Raw genomic sequence first — 16,215 nt, 5'->3', positions numbered from 1 at the left:
ATGCTTGAACTGAAAGAAAAATATCTACAGTACATGCAGTAAGCAAAAAATTAAGCCCTGACTGTTTGCTTTTGTAAAGCAGACTCTGATGGGCCGATGATCAACGGCAAATGTGTGCGCTAGAGGCCATTAGCGCCAAACTAGCACCCACTTTTGCTTTCGCCCTATGATCAGAGCCGGCAAGCTTGCGTAACAATGAGCTTGCTGGCTCTGAGAGCAAGTAGCATGCAAATACATGTTAAACAGGGCATTAGGTATTCCTCCCCAATGCTAGGTGGGTAGCACGCCAAACGCTGGCGCTGCTCTTGCAGCAAACCTTATTAGGGTTTGTGAAACACTGGGGAGGAATGGGGAGCTCTGTCCAACATGCATTTGCATGCTTACAGGACCCCCCCGGAAAGGGGAATAGAGATCTGGTGGACCTCCAACCCTCGGCCCCCTCCATCCCCCATGCAAAACAGTTTTCCTGGTGGCCCAGTGGGCACCACGCCCACCCCGTAGCTTTTGAAGCAGGAGCAGAGAGTAGCACTCCCTCCTTCAGTAAGTACTGCCTTCAAAATGGCAGCATCCTGACTTCAATACCATAAAAGGGAGAAACTGTCTTATATAGTACTGAAGCCCCATCCAGTACATCCCAGGATGCACTGGGTAGGGTGCCACCATTTTGAAGGTGGCGCTCACAGAAGGAGGGAGTGCTACTCCCTCCTCCTGCTTCAAAAGTTATGGGAAGTGGGCTTGGGGAGGGGCACTAGGCCACAAGGGCGGATGGGGGTGGTGCCCACTAGACTACCAGGGAAACTGTTTTGCATGGAGGCGCTGGGGGCAGGTCCACCAGTCCCCCAGCCCCTTGTGTCCAAGGTGGTTTACCGGACCTCCAGCCCCTTCTGTTACTGTTTCACATGTCTGGGTTTTTTTTTTTTCAGCCTGGACTTGTCAAACAACTTCTGTAGGAGGACTGTGCCTTGGGCGCATGCCCAGGCACAATCCTCTCACATTAAGTCTCCTGATGATCAAAACTATTAGCACACAAATTTGCATGCTATTAGTTTGATCATCAGGGCTTTATTTCCCCGTACTGTTCCAATGCTAATTTTAGAGCGCTCAGAACAGTGCAGGGAATTTGGTCATCTACCCATGAGTCCCTCCGTTCCTCCTGATCTCCAGCAGGGTGTGGTTTCTGAAAGGCAAAGGGCAGGCTGAGGCCCAGCAGTCCTCTCCTTAGTTTCCACTTAGTTCATCCTTTATAGCGAATGCTACATACCTGTAGAAGGTATTCTCCGAGGACAGCAGGCTGATTGTTCTCACTGATGGGTGACGTCCACGGCAGCCCCCTCCACTAGCAAAGGCCTTTGCTAGTCCTTGCGCGCCCATGCGCACCGCGCATGCGCGGCCGTCTTCCCGCCCGAACCGGCTCGTGTTCGTCAGTCCAGTATGTAGCAAGACAAATACAAGGGAAGACACAACTCCAAAGGGGAGGCGGGCGGGTTTGTGAGAACAATCAGCCTGCTGTCCTCGGAGAATACCTTCTACAGGTATGTAGCATTCGCTTTCTCCGAGGACAAGCAGGCTGCTTGTTCTCACTGATGGGGTATCCCTAGCCCCCAGGCTCACTCAAAACAACAACCATGGTCAATTGGGCCTCGCAACGGCGAGGACATAACTGAGATTGACCTAAAAAATTTACCAACTAACTGAGAGTGCAGCCTGGAACAGAACAAACAGGGCCCTCGGGGGGTGGAGTTGGATCCTAAAGCCCAAATAGGTTCTGAAGAACTGACTGCCCGAACCGACTGTCGCGTCGGGTATCCTGCTGCAGGCAGTAATGAGATGTGAATGTGTGGACAGATGACCACGTCGCAGCTTTGCAAATCTCTTCAATGGTGGCTGACTTCAAGTGGGCTACCGACGCAGCCATGGCTCTAACATTATGAGCCGTGACATGACCCTCAAGAGCCAGCCCAGCCTGGGCGTAAGTGAAGGAAATGCAATCTGCTAGCCAATTGGATATGGTGCGTTTCCCCACAGCCACTCCCCTCCTATTGGGATCAAAAGAAACAAACAATTGGGCGGACTGTCTGTTGGGCTGTGTCCGCTCCAGATAGAAGGCCAATGCTCTCTTGCAGTCCAATGTGTGCAGCTGACGTTCAGCAGGGCAGGAATGAGGACGGGGAAAGAATGTTGGCAAGACAATTGACTGGTTCAGATGGAACTCCGACACAACCTTTGGCAGAAACTTAGGGTGAGTGCGGAGGACTACTCTGTTATGATGAAATTTGGTGTAAGGGGCCTGGGCTACCAGGGCCTGAAGCTCACTGACTCTACGAGCTGAAGTAACTGCCACCAAGAAAATGACCTTCCAGGTCAAGTACTTCAGATGGCAGGAATTCAGTGGCTCAAAAGGAGGTTTCATCAGCTGGGTGAGAACGACATTGAGATCCCATGACACTGTAGGAGGCTTGACAGGGGCCTTTGACAAAAGCAAACCTCTCATGAAGCGAACAACTAAAGGCTGTCCTGAGATCGGCTTACCTTCCACACGGTAATGGTATGCACTGATCGCACTAAGGTGAACCCTTACCGAGTTGGTCTTGAGACCAGACTCAGACAAGTGCAGAAGGTATTCAAGCAGGGTCTGTGTAGGACAAGAGCGAGGATCTAGGGCCTTGCTGTCACACCAGACGGCAAACCTCCTCCATAGAAAGAAGTAACTCCTCTTAGTGGAGTCTTTCCTGGAAGCAAGCAAGATGCGGGAGACACCCTCTGACAGACCCAAAGAGGCAAAGTCTACGCTCTCAACATCCAGGCCGTGAGAGCCAGGGACCGGAGGTTGGGATGCAGAAGCGCCCCCTCGTCCTGTGTGATGAGGGTCGGAAAACACTCCAATCTCCACGGTTCTTCGGAGGACAACTCCAGAAGAAGAGGGAACCAGATCTGACGCGGCCAAAAAGGAGCAATCAGAATCATGGTGCCTCGGTCTTGCTTGAGTTTCAACAAAGTCTTCCCCACCAGAGGTATGGGAGGATAAGCATACAGCAGACCCTCTCCCCAGTCCAGGAGGAAGGCATCCGATGCCAGTCTGCCGTGGGCCTGAAGCCTGGAACAGAACTGAGGGACTTTGTGGTTGGCTCGAGATGCGAAGAGATCCACCAAGGGGGTGCCCCACACCTAGAAGATCTGTCGCACTACACGAGAATTGAGCGACCACTCGTGAGGTTGCATAATCTTCCTCAATCTGTCGGCCAGACTGTTGTTTACGCCTGCCAGATATGTGGCTTGGAGCACCATGCCGTGACTGCGAGCCCAGAGCCACATGCTGACGGCTTCCTGACACAGGGGGCGAGATCCGGTGCCCCCCTGCTTGTTGACGTAATACATGGCAACCTGGTTGTCTGTCTGAATTTGGATAATTTGGTGGGACAGCCGATCTCTGAAAGCCTTCAGAGCGTTCCAGATCGCTCGTAACTCCAGAAGATTGATCTGCAGATCGCGTTCCTGGAGGGACCAGCTTCCTTGGGTGTGAAGCCCATCGACATGAGCTCCCCATCCCAGGAGAGACGCATCCGTGGTCAGCACTTTTTGTGGCTGAGGAATTTGGAAAGGACGTCCCAGAGTCAAATTGGACCAAATCGTCCACCAATACAGGGATTTGAGAAAACTCGTGGACAGATGGATCACGTCTTCTAGACCCCCAGCAGCCTGATACCACTGGGAGGCTAGGGTCCATTGAGCAGATCTCATGTGAAGGCGGGCCATGGGAGTCACATGAACTGTGGAGGCCATGTGGCCCAGCAATCTCAACATCTGCCGAGCTGTGATCTGCTGGGACGCTTGCACCCGCGAGACGAGGGACAACAAGTTGTTGGCTCTCGTCTCTGGAAGATAGGCGCGAGCCGTCCGAGAATCCAACAGAGCTCCTATGAATTCGAGTTTCTGCACTGGGAGAAGATGGGACTTTGGATAATTTATCACAAACCCCAGTAGCTCCAGGAGGCGAATAGTCATCTGCATGGACTGCAGGGCTCCTGCCTCGGATGTGTTCTTTACCAGCCAATCGTCGAGATATGGGAACACGTGCACCCCCAGCCTGCGAAGTGCCGCTGCTACCACAGCCAAGCACTTTGTGAACACCCTGGGCGCAGAGGCGAGCCCAAAGGGTAGCACACAGTACTGGAAGTGACGTGTGCCCAGCTGAAATCGCAGATACTGTCTGTGAGCTGGCAGTATCGGGATGTGCGTGTAGGCGTCCTTCAAGTCCAGAGAGCATAGCCAATCGTTTTCCTGAATCATGGGAAGAAGGGTGCCCAGGGAAAGCATCCTGAACTTTTCTTTTACGAGATATTTGTTCAGGGCCCTTAGGTCTAGGATGGGACGCATCCCCCCTGTTTTCTTTTCCACAAGGAAGTACCTGGAATAGAATCCCAGCCCTTCCTGCCCGGATGGCACGGGCTCGACCGCATTGGCGCTGAGAAGGGCGGAGAGTTCCTCTGCAAGTACCTGCTTGTGCTGGAAGCTGTAAGACTGAGCTCCCGGAGGGCAATTTGGAGGTTTGGAGGCCAAATTGAGGGTGTATCCTTGCCGGACTATTTGAAGAACCCACTGATCGGAGGTTATGAGAGGCCACCTTTGGTGAAAAGCTTTCAACCTCCTCCCGACTGGCAGGTCGCCCGGCACTGACACTTGGACTTCGGCTATGCTCTGCTGGAGCCAGTCAAAAGCTCGCCCCTTGCTTTTGCTAGGGAGCCGAGGGGCCTTGCTGAGGCGCACGCTGCTGACGAGAGCGAGCGCGCTGGGGCTTAGCCTGGGCCACAGGCTGTCGAGAAGGAGGATTGTACCTACGCTTGCCAGAAGAGTAGGGAACAGTCTTCCTTCCCCCGAAAAATCTTCTACCTGTAGAGGTAGATGCTGAAGGCTGCCGGCGGGAGAACTTGTCGAATGTGGTGTCCCGCTGGTGGAGATGCTCTACCACCTGCTCGACCTTCTCTCCAAAAATGTTATCCGCACGGCAAGGCGAGTCCGCAATCCGCTGCTAGAGTCTATTCTCCAGGTCGGAGGCGCGCAGCCATGAGAGCCTGCGCATCACCACACCTTGAGCAGCGGCCCTGGACGCAACATCAAAGGTGTCATACACCCCTCTGGCCAGGAATTTTCTGCACGCCTTCAGCTGCCTGACCACCTCCTGAAAAGGCTTAGCTTGCTCAGGGGGGAGAGCATCAACCAAGCCCGCCAACTGCCGCACATTGTTCCGCATATGTATGCTCGTGTAGAGCTGGTAAGACTGAATTTTGGCCAAGAGCATAGAGGAATGGTAGGCCTTCCTCCCAAAGGAGTCTAAGGTTCTAGAGTCCTTGCCCGGGGGCGCCGAAGCATGCTCTCTAGAACTCTTAGCCTTCTTTAGGGCCAAATCCACAACTCCAGAGTCATGAGGCAACTGGGTGCGCATCAGCTCTGGGTCCCCATGGATTCGGTACTGGGACTCAATCTTCTTGGGGATGTGGGGATTACTTAATGGCTTGGTCCAGTTCGCCAGCAATGTCTTTTTGAGGACATGATGCATGGGTACTGTGGACGCTTCCTTAGGTGGAGAAGGATAGTCCAGGAGCTCAAACATTTCAGCCCTGGGCTCGTCCTCCACAACCACCGGGAAGGGGACGGCCGTAGACATCTCCCGGACAAAGGAAGCGAAAGACAGACTCTCGGGCGGAGAAAGCTGTCTTTCAGGAGAGGGAGTGGGATCAGAAGGAAGACCCTCAGACTCCTCGTCAGAGAAATATCTGATGTCTTCCTCTTCTTCCCACGAGGCCTCACCCTCGGTGTCAGACACAAGCTCACGAACCTGCGTCTGCAACCGCGCCCGGCTCGACTCCGTGGAGCCACGTCCACGATGGGGGCGTCGAGAGGTGGACTCCCTCGCCCGCATCGGCGAAGCTCCCTCCGCCGACGTAGTCGGGGAGCCCTCCTGGGAGGTGGCCGCAGTCGGTACCGCATGCGGCACCGACGTCAGGGACCTCACCCCGGGCGATGGGCCAGCCGGCACCACGCTCGACGGTACCGGTGGCGCAAGCACCGCCGGTACCGGAGGGGTAGGGCACAACAGCTCTCCCAGAATCTCTGGAAGAACGGCCCGGAGGCTCTCGTTCAGAGCGGCTGCGGAGAAAGGCATGGAGGTCGATGCAGGCGTCGACGTCAGAACCTGTTCCGGGCGTGGAGACTGTTCCGGGCTGTCCAGAGTGGAGCGCATTGACACCTCTTGAACAGAGGGTGAGCGGTCCTCTCGGTGCCGATGCCTGCTGGGTGCCGACTCCCTCGGCGACCCAGAGCTCTCGGTGCCGACGCGGGAAGGGGACCGGTGTCGATGCTTCTTCGACTTCTTCCGAAGCATGTCACCGGAGCTTCCCGGCACCGACGAGGAGGACGTAGAATCCAGCCGTCTCTTCCTCGGGGCCGAGACCAAAGGAGGTCGGTCTCGGGGGGGCTGTACCGCAGGAGCCCTCAGGATGGGGGGAGACCCACCCGAAGGCTCACCGCCACCAGCAGGGGAGTGGACAGCCCTCACCTGCACTCCAGACGAGGCACCACCGTCCGACGACATCAGCAGACGAGGTCCCGGTACCACCGACGTCGATGCAGTCGCCCGATGCCTCGGCGCCGATGCAGAGGTCCGATGCCTCGATGCACCCGATACACTGGCGGCCGAGGGAGAAGACCTGGACGCTGACGACGTCGATGCACTCGATACTCCCGGTGCCGATGCCGACGAAGAGCCCGAGAACAAAACGTTCCACTGGGCCAATCTCGCTACCTGAGTCCGCTTTTGCAAAAGGGAACACAGACTACAGGCCTGAGGGCGGTGCTCGGCCCCCAGACACTGAAGACACGACAAGTGCCTGTCAGTGAGCGAGATTACCCGGGCGCACTGGGTGCACTTCTTGAAGCCGCTGGAAGGCTTCGATGTCATGGGCGGAAAAATCACGCCGGCGAAATCAAAAGTCGAAATGACGAAGATTTAGCACCAGAAAAATTTGAGAAAGAAAATTTCAACCGAGGCCTAAATGAGGCCTACCCCGACAACGAAAGAAAACTTACCGGGGCAAAAATCTGAAAATACGGGAAGGGAGAAAAACCGAAGAGGTCTTCCGGAACACTTCCCGAGCAAGTTGAACGATTTTCCGAAGAAAAAACACGTCGAAAGGACGCGCGAGGTCGACTTCCCGGGGCACGAACGGCGCAACACGACCGTACCGAGCGCGGACAAAAGAAGACTGGACTGACGAACACGAGCCGGTTCGGGCGGGAAGACGGCCGCGCATGCGCGGTGCGCATGGGCACGCGAGGACTAGCAAAGGCCTTTGCTAGTGAAGATTCCGGTTGGAGGGGGCTGCCGTGGACGTCACCCATCAGTGAGAACAAGCAGCCTGCTTGTCCTCGGACAATCAATTGCTTACTTTTATTTTTGTATCGATATGACATAAATCTTGCTAATGAGAACCCTCTAATCACAAAACACAGTAGCAAGTATACAAAGTCCCATTTAACTTATCACATGAAATGGGAGGAAAAGACTTCAGATGCTCAGCTTATCTAATATAATAATTTGCTCCTCCAACATTCCAATGTGTCTCACTGGGATCGTAACCACCTGCTAACATGACTCCTTCAACATTCTCCTCCAACATTCCAATGTGTGTCACTGGGATTGTAACCACCTGCTGACGTCACTCCTCCAACGTTCTCCGTTCCCCCTCCCTCCCAGTTCCATGGGACCCTGCACTGGGAGGGAGGGGGACACGGAACTCGGAGGGAGGTGGAGGGGGCAGGGGAGAGATGCTGCACATGGATGGATGGAGGGGGCAGGACACAGAGGACGTTGCCTGCATAAGGATGAATGCAGGGGAGAAAGCATAATGCAGGGGAGGGAGGGGACGACCCTGGAACTCAGAGGCAGGGAGGGAGGGGGGGATGACCCTGGAACTGGGACGGGGGGGCGGGGCCCTGGCACACACTCTCATGCTCACACAGACACAGACCCAGTCTTACTCTCTCTGTCACACACACACACTCACTCTCTCTCTCTCACACAGTCACTGTCACACACTCTCTCTCAAACATACACACTCAGAGGAAAACCTTGCTAGCGTCCGTTTCATGTGTGTCAGAAACGGACCTTTTTTACTAGTTGTTGTATATTTTCAACTATAACTGCCATGCCATAAAGCACCTCCGTTTCACAGCTTGCTTCCTTAGGAGTCAAACTGCCATCCGTTCGCATTCTGTGTCCTGAATAGCATAAAATAAATGGGCAAATCCTAGAATGTGAATGGATGGCAGTTTGACTCCTGAGGAAGCAAGCTGTGAAACAGAGGTGCTCTGTTGAGCAAACCGATGAGAGCCATACCAAAATTAAGATAAGTGTCCTTGAGCCTTAGTGTTCATGATATGGAAGATATTTGTAACATTATTTTATAAAGAGAAGAAAGAGAAAAATAAGAATAAAGAATTAACAAAATTTATCCAACGGAGGTTTTTATGACTGATGAAGTTCACACGGCAGTTATAGTTGAAAATAAACAACAATAAGCCGAGCACCTGAAGTCTTTTCCTCCATTTCATGCGAAAAGAAAGTTAAATGGGACTTTGTATACTTTTTATTTTTACCACGTACTCTCCTGTTTCCTGGGTTTCCTTCTTATTTGGAAATCTGCTTCAACATTCATCCTAGCCATTACTGAAGGTGGGTGGAAGAGGTGGAATCCAAGGCTGAGGTGCCAAAGGTTTTCACTGGCAACTACATATGGTCCTTCCTCTACTTTTCCTCCCCCTTCTAGTCCACCTATGAAAAACAACAATCTTCCACCTTAGGGGCACAGACCTCAGTGCCCTCTGGAATCTGGCTCACATGCACTCTGGAGCCAGCTTGTTGGCGCTGCTGCTCCACGATGTCCGGGACTCCCATCACCACCTCAGGACTATAAGTACTGTCTCTGCATAGGGTTACCATATTTGGTCCCCCAAAACAGAGGACACGTGCCTCGCCCCCCCACCACACCCCACCCCCTTTCACACCCTCGCACAGCCCCTTGACACATATTCCCCTCCCCCCTGTCATACACCCCGTCACCCCCCTTCCCTTACTCTACTGCCCTGGTGGTCTAGTGACCTCTTCAGGGTAGGAAAGAGCCCCCTCTTTGGTGCCCGAAGAACTGCCCTGCATCCTGTTGCTGATCTTGGCGCCAATTCAAAATGGCCGCCGAGAGTTGAAGTCTCGTGAGGTCGCTTCAACTCTCAGTGGCCATTTTGAATCAGCGCAGAGATCAGCAACAGGATGCAGGGCAGTGCTCTGGGCAGGAAAGAGGGGGCTCTTTCCTGCCCCGAAGATGGAAAAGGTCACTAGACCACCAGGGCAGTAGAGTAGTAAGTAAGGGGAGGGGAGGGCCGGGAGGCTAGCATAGTACGGCCCGCGTGCCAGCCTGCCCGTTTGTCCAGAAATCCGGACAAACGGGCAGATTGGCAAAACCTGCCCGGTTGCCCGGACATTTCCTCAAAAAGAGGACATGTCCAGGTAAATCCGGACATATGGTAACCCTATCTCTGCAGCATTCTCCAACATGCTAGGTGGAGAAACAAGAGTTGATCTAGGAATTAAACTAGATTCTCCCACACAGAGCGTTAGCTGGCCAAAAATTCTCAATCCTCGCTTCTCCCTTATTATTGTGTACCATAAATAAACAGCATCAGCAAAAGAGGTTCAGCATAATTAACTCTATAAAGATAGGACCCATGTGGTGATTCTCTTAAGCTGCTTGGAGGCAAAATTGTTACTTTTTGCTATCAGAATGAGACATCGCTGGAAAGAGGAGACTTCTAACCCCAATCATGCACAAGATACCAAAACAGATTTCTATGGCCATGCAGGTAATATATAGAGGGAAAAGAAACATCAGGCTGTTCCTACCTAGGAATGCTGCCATGTTCATGACTTGGCTAAACACGCAGCTCGCTGGCGGTGCATCCCCTGCAATGCTTTAAAGACACAAAATGCATCACTGGAATTGCATGCACAAAACTGTGGACACTCCTACCACATCAAAGGACTCACAGCAATAATCAGTGTTCAATTACCTTATGTAAGGTGGCGGTTTTGAACCAGGCTTCCTAAGCAGAACAACAACAACAAAAAAAAGTATGAAAGAACTAAATCCTTCAATTTGCTAAAACAATTTTTGGATTTTTAGCCTCCTTTTCCAAATGATGCTTTAAGTAGCTAACAGTATTTTTAGAATTCAGGTGCAATCAATTTAACTTATAAAAAATAAAGTAGTACCTGTCTGACAAGTGGAGGGGAAAAATTTTGCTATCCTCCACAGCGATAAAGTATCTGTCAAAACAGAGCAAGAGTTCATGTCAAGCAAAAACAGTATGACACACATTTATATCTGTGATTTTATTCACTTCAGCTTTCCTAGAAAGCAGCAACAGCACTTTTCCTACCCCGATTTTTCGGAGCGTGGGAAGAGGGATGGTGGAGTAGTGAGGCAGGATCTGGCCAACAGTGTACAGGCCAGAGAAGGTCACCTTCTCTCCTGCAGCTTGTTTTGCAGAACTGGAAGATGACAGCACCTCTACTGACAGTTCACATTTCTTTTAATATACTGCAACTTAAAAATCATACCCATGGTTTACATAAAATAATAATATGGTTTACATAAAATAATAATTAGAAAAAAATGGTGGGAACAGAGAAACATGAAGAAGCCTAAGTCAGTGATGGGCAACCTTTTGAGCTTGGTGTGTCAAAATTCGCCAAAAAACCGAGCATAACTCGGGTGGTGTGTCACTTCGAGAAAAATCACTGCTACAAGGACCGCCCAGGCCCCCCCCACCCAAGATCGCTGCCCACCCGAGGTCGCTGGGGCCCCCCTCCACCCGCTACCGGGCCCGGAACTAACCTTAAAGCCTCCTTTCACGTCGCAGCAAGCAGCAGCAGGGCAGACCTCTCCTCCTTCATTCTGTGCTCCGCCCTCGCGGACGTTACGTCAGGCGAGGGCGGGACACGGAAGGAAGGAGTGGCCTGCCCTGCTGCGACGTGAAAGGAGGCTTTAAGGTTAGTTTCCGGGAGCGAGGAGGGAGGGCGGACCACACTGCGGCGGCGGCGCCACGTGTCATCGAAAATGGCTACGCGTGTCAGTGCTGACACGCGTGTCATAGGTTCGCCATCAGGGGCCTAAGTTATAGTAGTAAATCATAACTCTAAAGTACACCAGGAGTAGGGGGGAAGTGATAAGAAGCAGACACAGACTAGTGAAATTCTGACGACAAGGACCACAGTAGCAGAAGCAATCATAATACATGTAGTTTGGTTTTGGTGAGAATTCTGGAGAAAATGTAAGCCTTTTAAGAACTGCATTATATAGTTCAAGAGGAATGATATTGCCTAGTGAAAGAGATACAACAGAGAAGCAGGACGTTTTATCTGAATGAACTTAAAGATGGGGCACAATCAGTAATGTTGATGGGAAGAATGTGGAGGCCAAATTGGGGAATAAGGAATCTATGTAGGAATTGTGGGAATCCACAATGAAGGATTTGGAAAGTCAGAACAATAATCTTAAAACTAATCCAGTGATAAATGGAAAGCCAATGTTCCGTTATAAAGAGAGGGGTAACTATCAAATTTCCTAGCACCATGGATTAGTTTAACCGTGTCATTTTGAACAAGTTGTAAATGTCAAAGTTGATAGCATGGCACACCATGGAGAATAGAATTACAGTAGTCTAAGTCAGTGTTTCCCAAGTCAGTCCTGGAGTACCCCCTTGCCAGTCAGGTTTTCAGGATACCCACAATGAATATGCATGAAAGAGATTTGCATACAGTAGGCAGAGAGAAGTTGCATCAAAAAAGGAACAAGCTATCTGGATCTTCTCAATATAAAGAAGGATTTCTTAACTAGTGAGAAAAATGTCAGACACTTGTCAACCATGACTCCAAGAATCTCTGTTGTATCCTTAGGCAGGATCTACACTCCATGAATCGTAGGGGTGGGGGTTAAATAAAGAGAACCTGCCAGAGGGAAAAGTAAGGCAACAGCCCTAGCAGCATTCAATTTCAGTCCATATAGTGCAATCCAAATCAGCAACTTGGTTAAATTTATTTGATATGTCAACGATTTAGAGGTACGAGTTTCAAGGGGAAATAATAACTGGACATTACTCACATAAATGAAAAATGTGATCCTAACAGTTTTCAAAAGAAGGGCAAGTGGTGATAGAAAGATGTTAAAAACAATGGGTCCTAGCACTGTATCCTGGGAACCCTACATGTAAGATCATAAAAATAATCAGACCAGCATATTTGGAAGGATCTCCCATGTAAATAGGAACGGAACCATATTACAGGTGTACCATTTACCCCAGTCAGCTGAGAAAGCTATCATGAGAAAGTGAAAAGCTGTACTTAAATCTAGCCATAGGAAGAGGACCTCTCTGCCACCATCTAGAGTACAATAGACATAATCAGAAAGAGCTAATAAGGTATGGTCAGTAGAGAAGTGTTGACAAAATCCTGTCTGGAGGTCAAAATCCTGTCTGGCGGATGTAAGATATTTGTCTTTCTGGAAAGAATGTTAATGTTGGGGCCCCAATCTTTTCTATATTTTTGGATACCAAGGAGAATTGAAAAGTAGGGTGATAAATCAATGGATCAGAAGAATTGGCATGAGATTTTAAAAAGTTCAAGTTGGGATGGCAACTGAAAGAGAAAGCTGCAGGGAACAGCACCATCTTCAGACTGCAAAAGCACAAGTGCATAGCAGGAGGAATAATGGAAACCATAATGACATTCTCTCAATTGGCTGCCTGTAATATGTGTGTTATCTTGGAGTTAGGTTGGAATGCTGCTGTGGCCAAATTCAGCCCTTCCTCCTGGAAGGTAGAAACTATGATCATCACTGTAATGGGTAAGCGTAATAATTCTATGGATACTAGCTTAGCCTCTCCATGCCCAGCAGGTCTTTTCTGCTGCTTCCTCCAAGTCACTGACAGCTTGCTGATGCCATCTTGAGAAGCAGGGGTAGAAGCTAGACAGGAGATGTGTAGGGGCTCAGACAATATGGGAGAAAAAAAAAAAAAAAAAAAAAAAAGAGTCTGAGGACCTCACAAGAGGGGATAAAAAGGCAAATGGAAATAAAATACACACACTCTCATTTGGGAGGTATTCTCAGATGCCATCAACACCTTGTGTGATCTCATATAAATCTCTCTAAGACCCAGTTGAAAGTGCTTACCAAGATGACATATGTATAATGAGAATACTCTGTTGTAGGTGGAGTTTGATGTATACCTGAGATGCCTAGAAGGGGGGGGGGGGGAGGGGGGTGGAGGGAGGTTGTTGATATATATATGAGAAAGTTTTGCAATAAACATGTTCAACTATGTGGGAGTTATGTAAAGAAAAAGTTAATAAAAAGAATTAAAAAAAAAAAGAAAGTGCTTACCAAGAGACACAGTTTAAAGGTTAAAAAAATAAAGTAACTAAAGGGTCAATATTTGAAAACTGAAGTCAGCATTTCTTTTAAACCCTGGTCGTGACATTTAAATATCTACTCAAATATTAAGCGCCAGCCAATAGCCAGGAATAAATAGCAAAATTCAGTACCCTTATCTGGGTAGCTATCTAGATAAATTAGGACAGCTATTTTATTGCCTACGTTATCCGGATAGAGGTGTTCAATTTTGCCACTATCCAAATAATCTGTCAGTATGCCCTGGCTCTGCTCCCAGATTCCTCCAGCACTGTCCAGAAAATGCAGCTGAAAATTATTGTAGGCTATCCCCACACTATCTGGATAATGTCACTGAAAATTAATCATTGTCCCCGACTAGTGCTACCTTTCAATGGGAACCATGCAGAAAGCCACCCAGGAGCATAGTCACGCTTTTGTCCCAGGCCCACCAAACACCGCCTGACCTGACTGGCAAAACAAAAACCCCGACACTTTTAAATGCCAGTTTTTTAGCAGACCACCAAACACAGATCGTACTCCTTCTTGACCTCCCTCTTCCATTGCTGTTGCAACATGAATCTAGACGTCTATGGACCTGCAGCAACGATGTAATCCTTAGAAAGCAGCGTGGGACTTCCCAACCATATAGTGCACCTGAAAGGTCCCACGCTGCCTTTTAAGGATTACATCGTTGCTGCATCGTTGGGTGATCTGGTGGCAATTGCAGGTAAGGAACTGCCGGGGGCTACAGGGGAGGGAGCTGCTGTGCAGGACAGTAAGATTTTGAAGAGAGTACTAGGAAACAAGAAGGGGGAATAAGGACACAGAAATAAAAAGGGATGCTGGGGTGGGGGATATAGGGAAGGAATGATAGAGATGAGAAGAAATGGGGGGGGGGGGGGATGAATTCTGGACACAGGGAGGAACAGGATATAGAGAGGGCATGCTGGTTATGAAGGAAGGAATGGTGGAAGATTTTTGGATATCCAGAAGAACTGCTCACAGGTGTTCCTGGATAAGGGAAGGAATGGAGAGAATTTCCAGACACAGGGATACAGGGCATGCTGGACACGAGGGAAGAATTTTATTTATTTATAAAACTTTTAGCCCGCTTCATTTATAATGGATGCAGGGAAGGACTGGACAGAGAGGGGATGATGGATATGAGGCAAGGAATGGGAGAAGATTCTAGATACAGGGAAAGATAAGTTGCAGGGCGTGTTGGACATAAGAGAAGGAATGGGGGAGATTCTGGACATGGGGAAGGATAAGAGCAGGGTCACAAAGGTGAGATGCTGGACTCGGAAGAATTAGAGCAAGGTCACAAAAGTGAGGTGCTGAACATGGTGGGGAAGGATAAGAGCAAGGACACAGAGGTGAGATGCTGTGCACAGGGGAGATGGATGGTGGACATGAAGAAAGAAGATATATCAAATGGACAGGAGGATACTGGGAAAACAAAATTAAGAGAAGATAGAGGAATGCAGAAACCAGAGACTAGGACAATGTGATTAGAAACAAAGGTAGAACGAAGTTTATTTTCTATTTAGTGATTGGAATATGACACTTTTTGGAATGTACAAAGCTGGTGTTAGACTGGGCCAAGTCAGAAATTTGAGAGGGGACCTCTGCTCTCTATGGCCTGGAGGTCCAGAGCAACTACCCTGGTAGCAACTCTCCCCTCCCTCCCTAAAGTGCTGGCCCTGACAACTGCTATCTTTTACACCAGTACAAGAGGAATTTCTGGTACTGTTCTGCAGTCAAGAGTCTGGTTTTTGGAGGTTTCAGTTGAATGTTGTCTATATATTTCTATTCATTTCTGGTCACCTAGTTTGTATTTGGTGAAGATCCGTCTGTGTTTTGTGTGAGTGACTGAGGCCAGCATAAGAGTTCCATGTAAAGATCTATGGTAATCTGGCTTCTTCAGTACATGTGTACTGATGTTCTAGGGCCCACTGCATATTTATGGTCCTTGTTATGTGAGTTTTGGAAGTTATGCCAGAATGGTAGATTTGTTTCAGGTCTTAAGTGAATTTTTGTACAGTTTTGTACTACTTCACAATATGCTGACAAGGTTTATTTTGTACAGCATGTTTTATGGGGAAATGTCCTAGCTCAGCTGTATAATTGTTGGGGGAGAGGCCAAGTGATTCTATGAATACAGAATATATTTTTGGATTTAATACTGAATGGAAGAAGCATATGTATATGTGCCAGAGCCGGTGGTAGGAGGCAGGGATAGTGCTGGGCAGACTTATACGGTCTGTGCCCTGAAGAACACAGGTACAAATCAAAGTAGGGTATACACAAAATTAGCACATATGAGTTATCTTGTTGGGCAGACTGGATGGACCGTGCAGGTCTTTTTCTGCCGTCATCTACTATGTTATTATATGGAGGGACTGTGGAGGGAGCTGTGACTCATTGGGGGCTGAAAAGTTCAAGCTGTTGTACTATCCCCTCCCAGCCCTCAATGTGGCCTGTAGGTGCTGAATCCTGTACTACTTCCCTCACTGCAGTTATTTGTTGGGGGCTCAGCCTATCTGATGTGAGCAACTATAACCCAATTGTGTCTATTCCTTTATTTGTCAAGATTATGGAGGGCTATATCACTGAACAATTGGATTGCTACCTTCAAAATTTTGATATCTTGCATTCCTCTCAATCAGGCTTTAGGAAGAACTATAGCATTGATAGCATATGTTAAAGAATTATTTTG

At 49.3% G+C, this 16,215-nt stretch overlaps 1 protein-coding gene across 4 annotated transcripts in view; it reads right to left on the bottom strand.

Annotated features, from left to right (window-relative positions):
- TMEM150C (transmembrane protein 150C) overlaps positions 1–16,215 on the bottom strand; it is a 67,115-nt gene that overhangs the window by 24,744 nt on the left and 26,156 nt on the right. For all 4 annotated transcript variants that reach the window (XM_030192489.1, XM_030192488.1, XM_030192490.1 and 1 more), the window contains 3 exons: positions 10,319–10,372; positions 10,117–10,149; positions 9,950–10,017 (listed from right to left, as the gene is read on the bottom strand). In XM_030192489.1, the coding sequence (XP_030048349.1) occupies positions 9,950–10,017; positions 10,117–10,149; positions 10,319–10,372 (155 nt within the window). The remainder of the gene's footprint in view (positions 1–9,949; positions 10,018–10,116; positions 10,150–10,318; positions 10,373–16,215) is intronic.

The sequence above is a fragment of the Microcaecilia unicolor genome, chromosome 2 (assembly GCF_901765095.1).
Source record: "Microcaecilia unicolor chromosome 2, aMicUni1.1, whole genome shotgun sequence".
NCBI classification, from domain to species: Eukaryota; Metazoa; Chordata; class Amphibia; order Gymnophiona; family Siphonopidae; genus Microcaecilia; species Microcaecilia unicolor.
The sequence above is the reverse complement of the archived record's forward strand: the minus strand, read 5'-3'. Positions and strand labels throughout refer to the sequence as shown.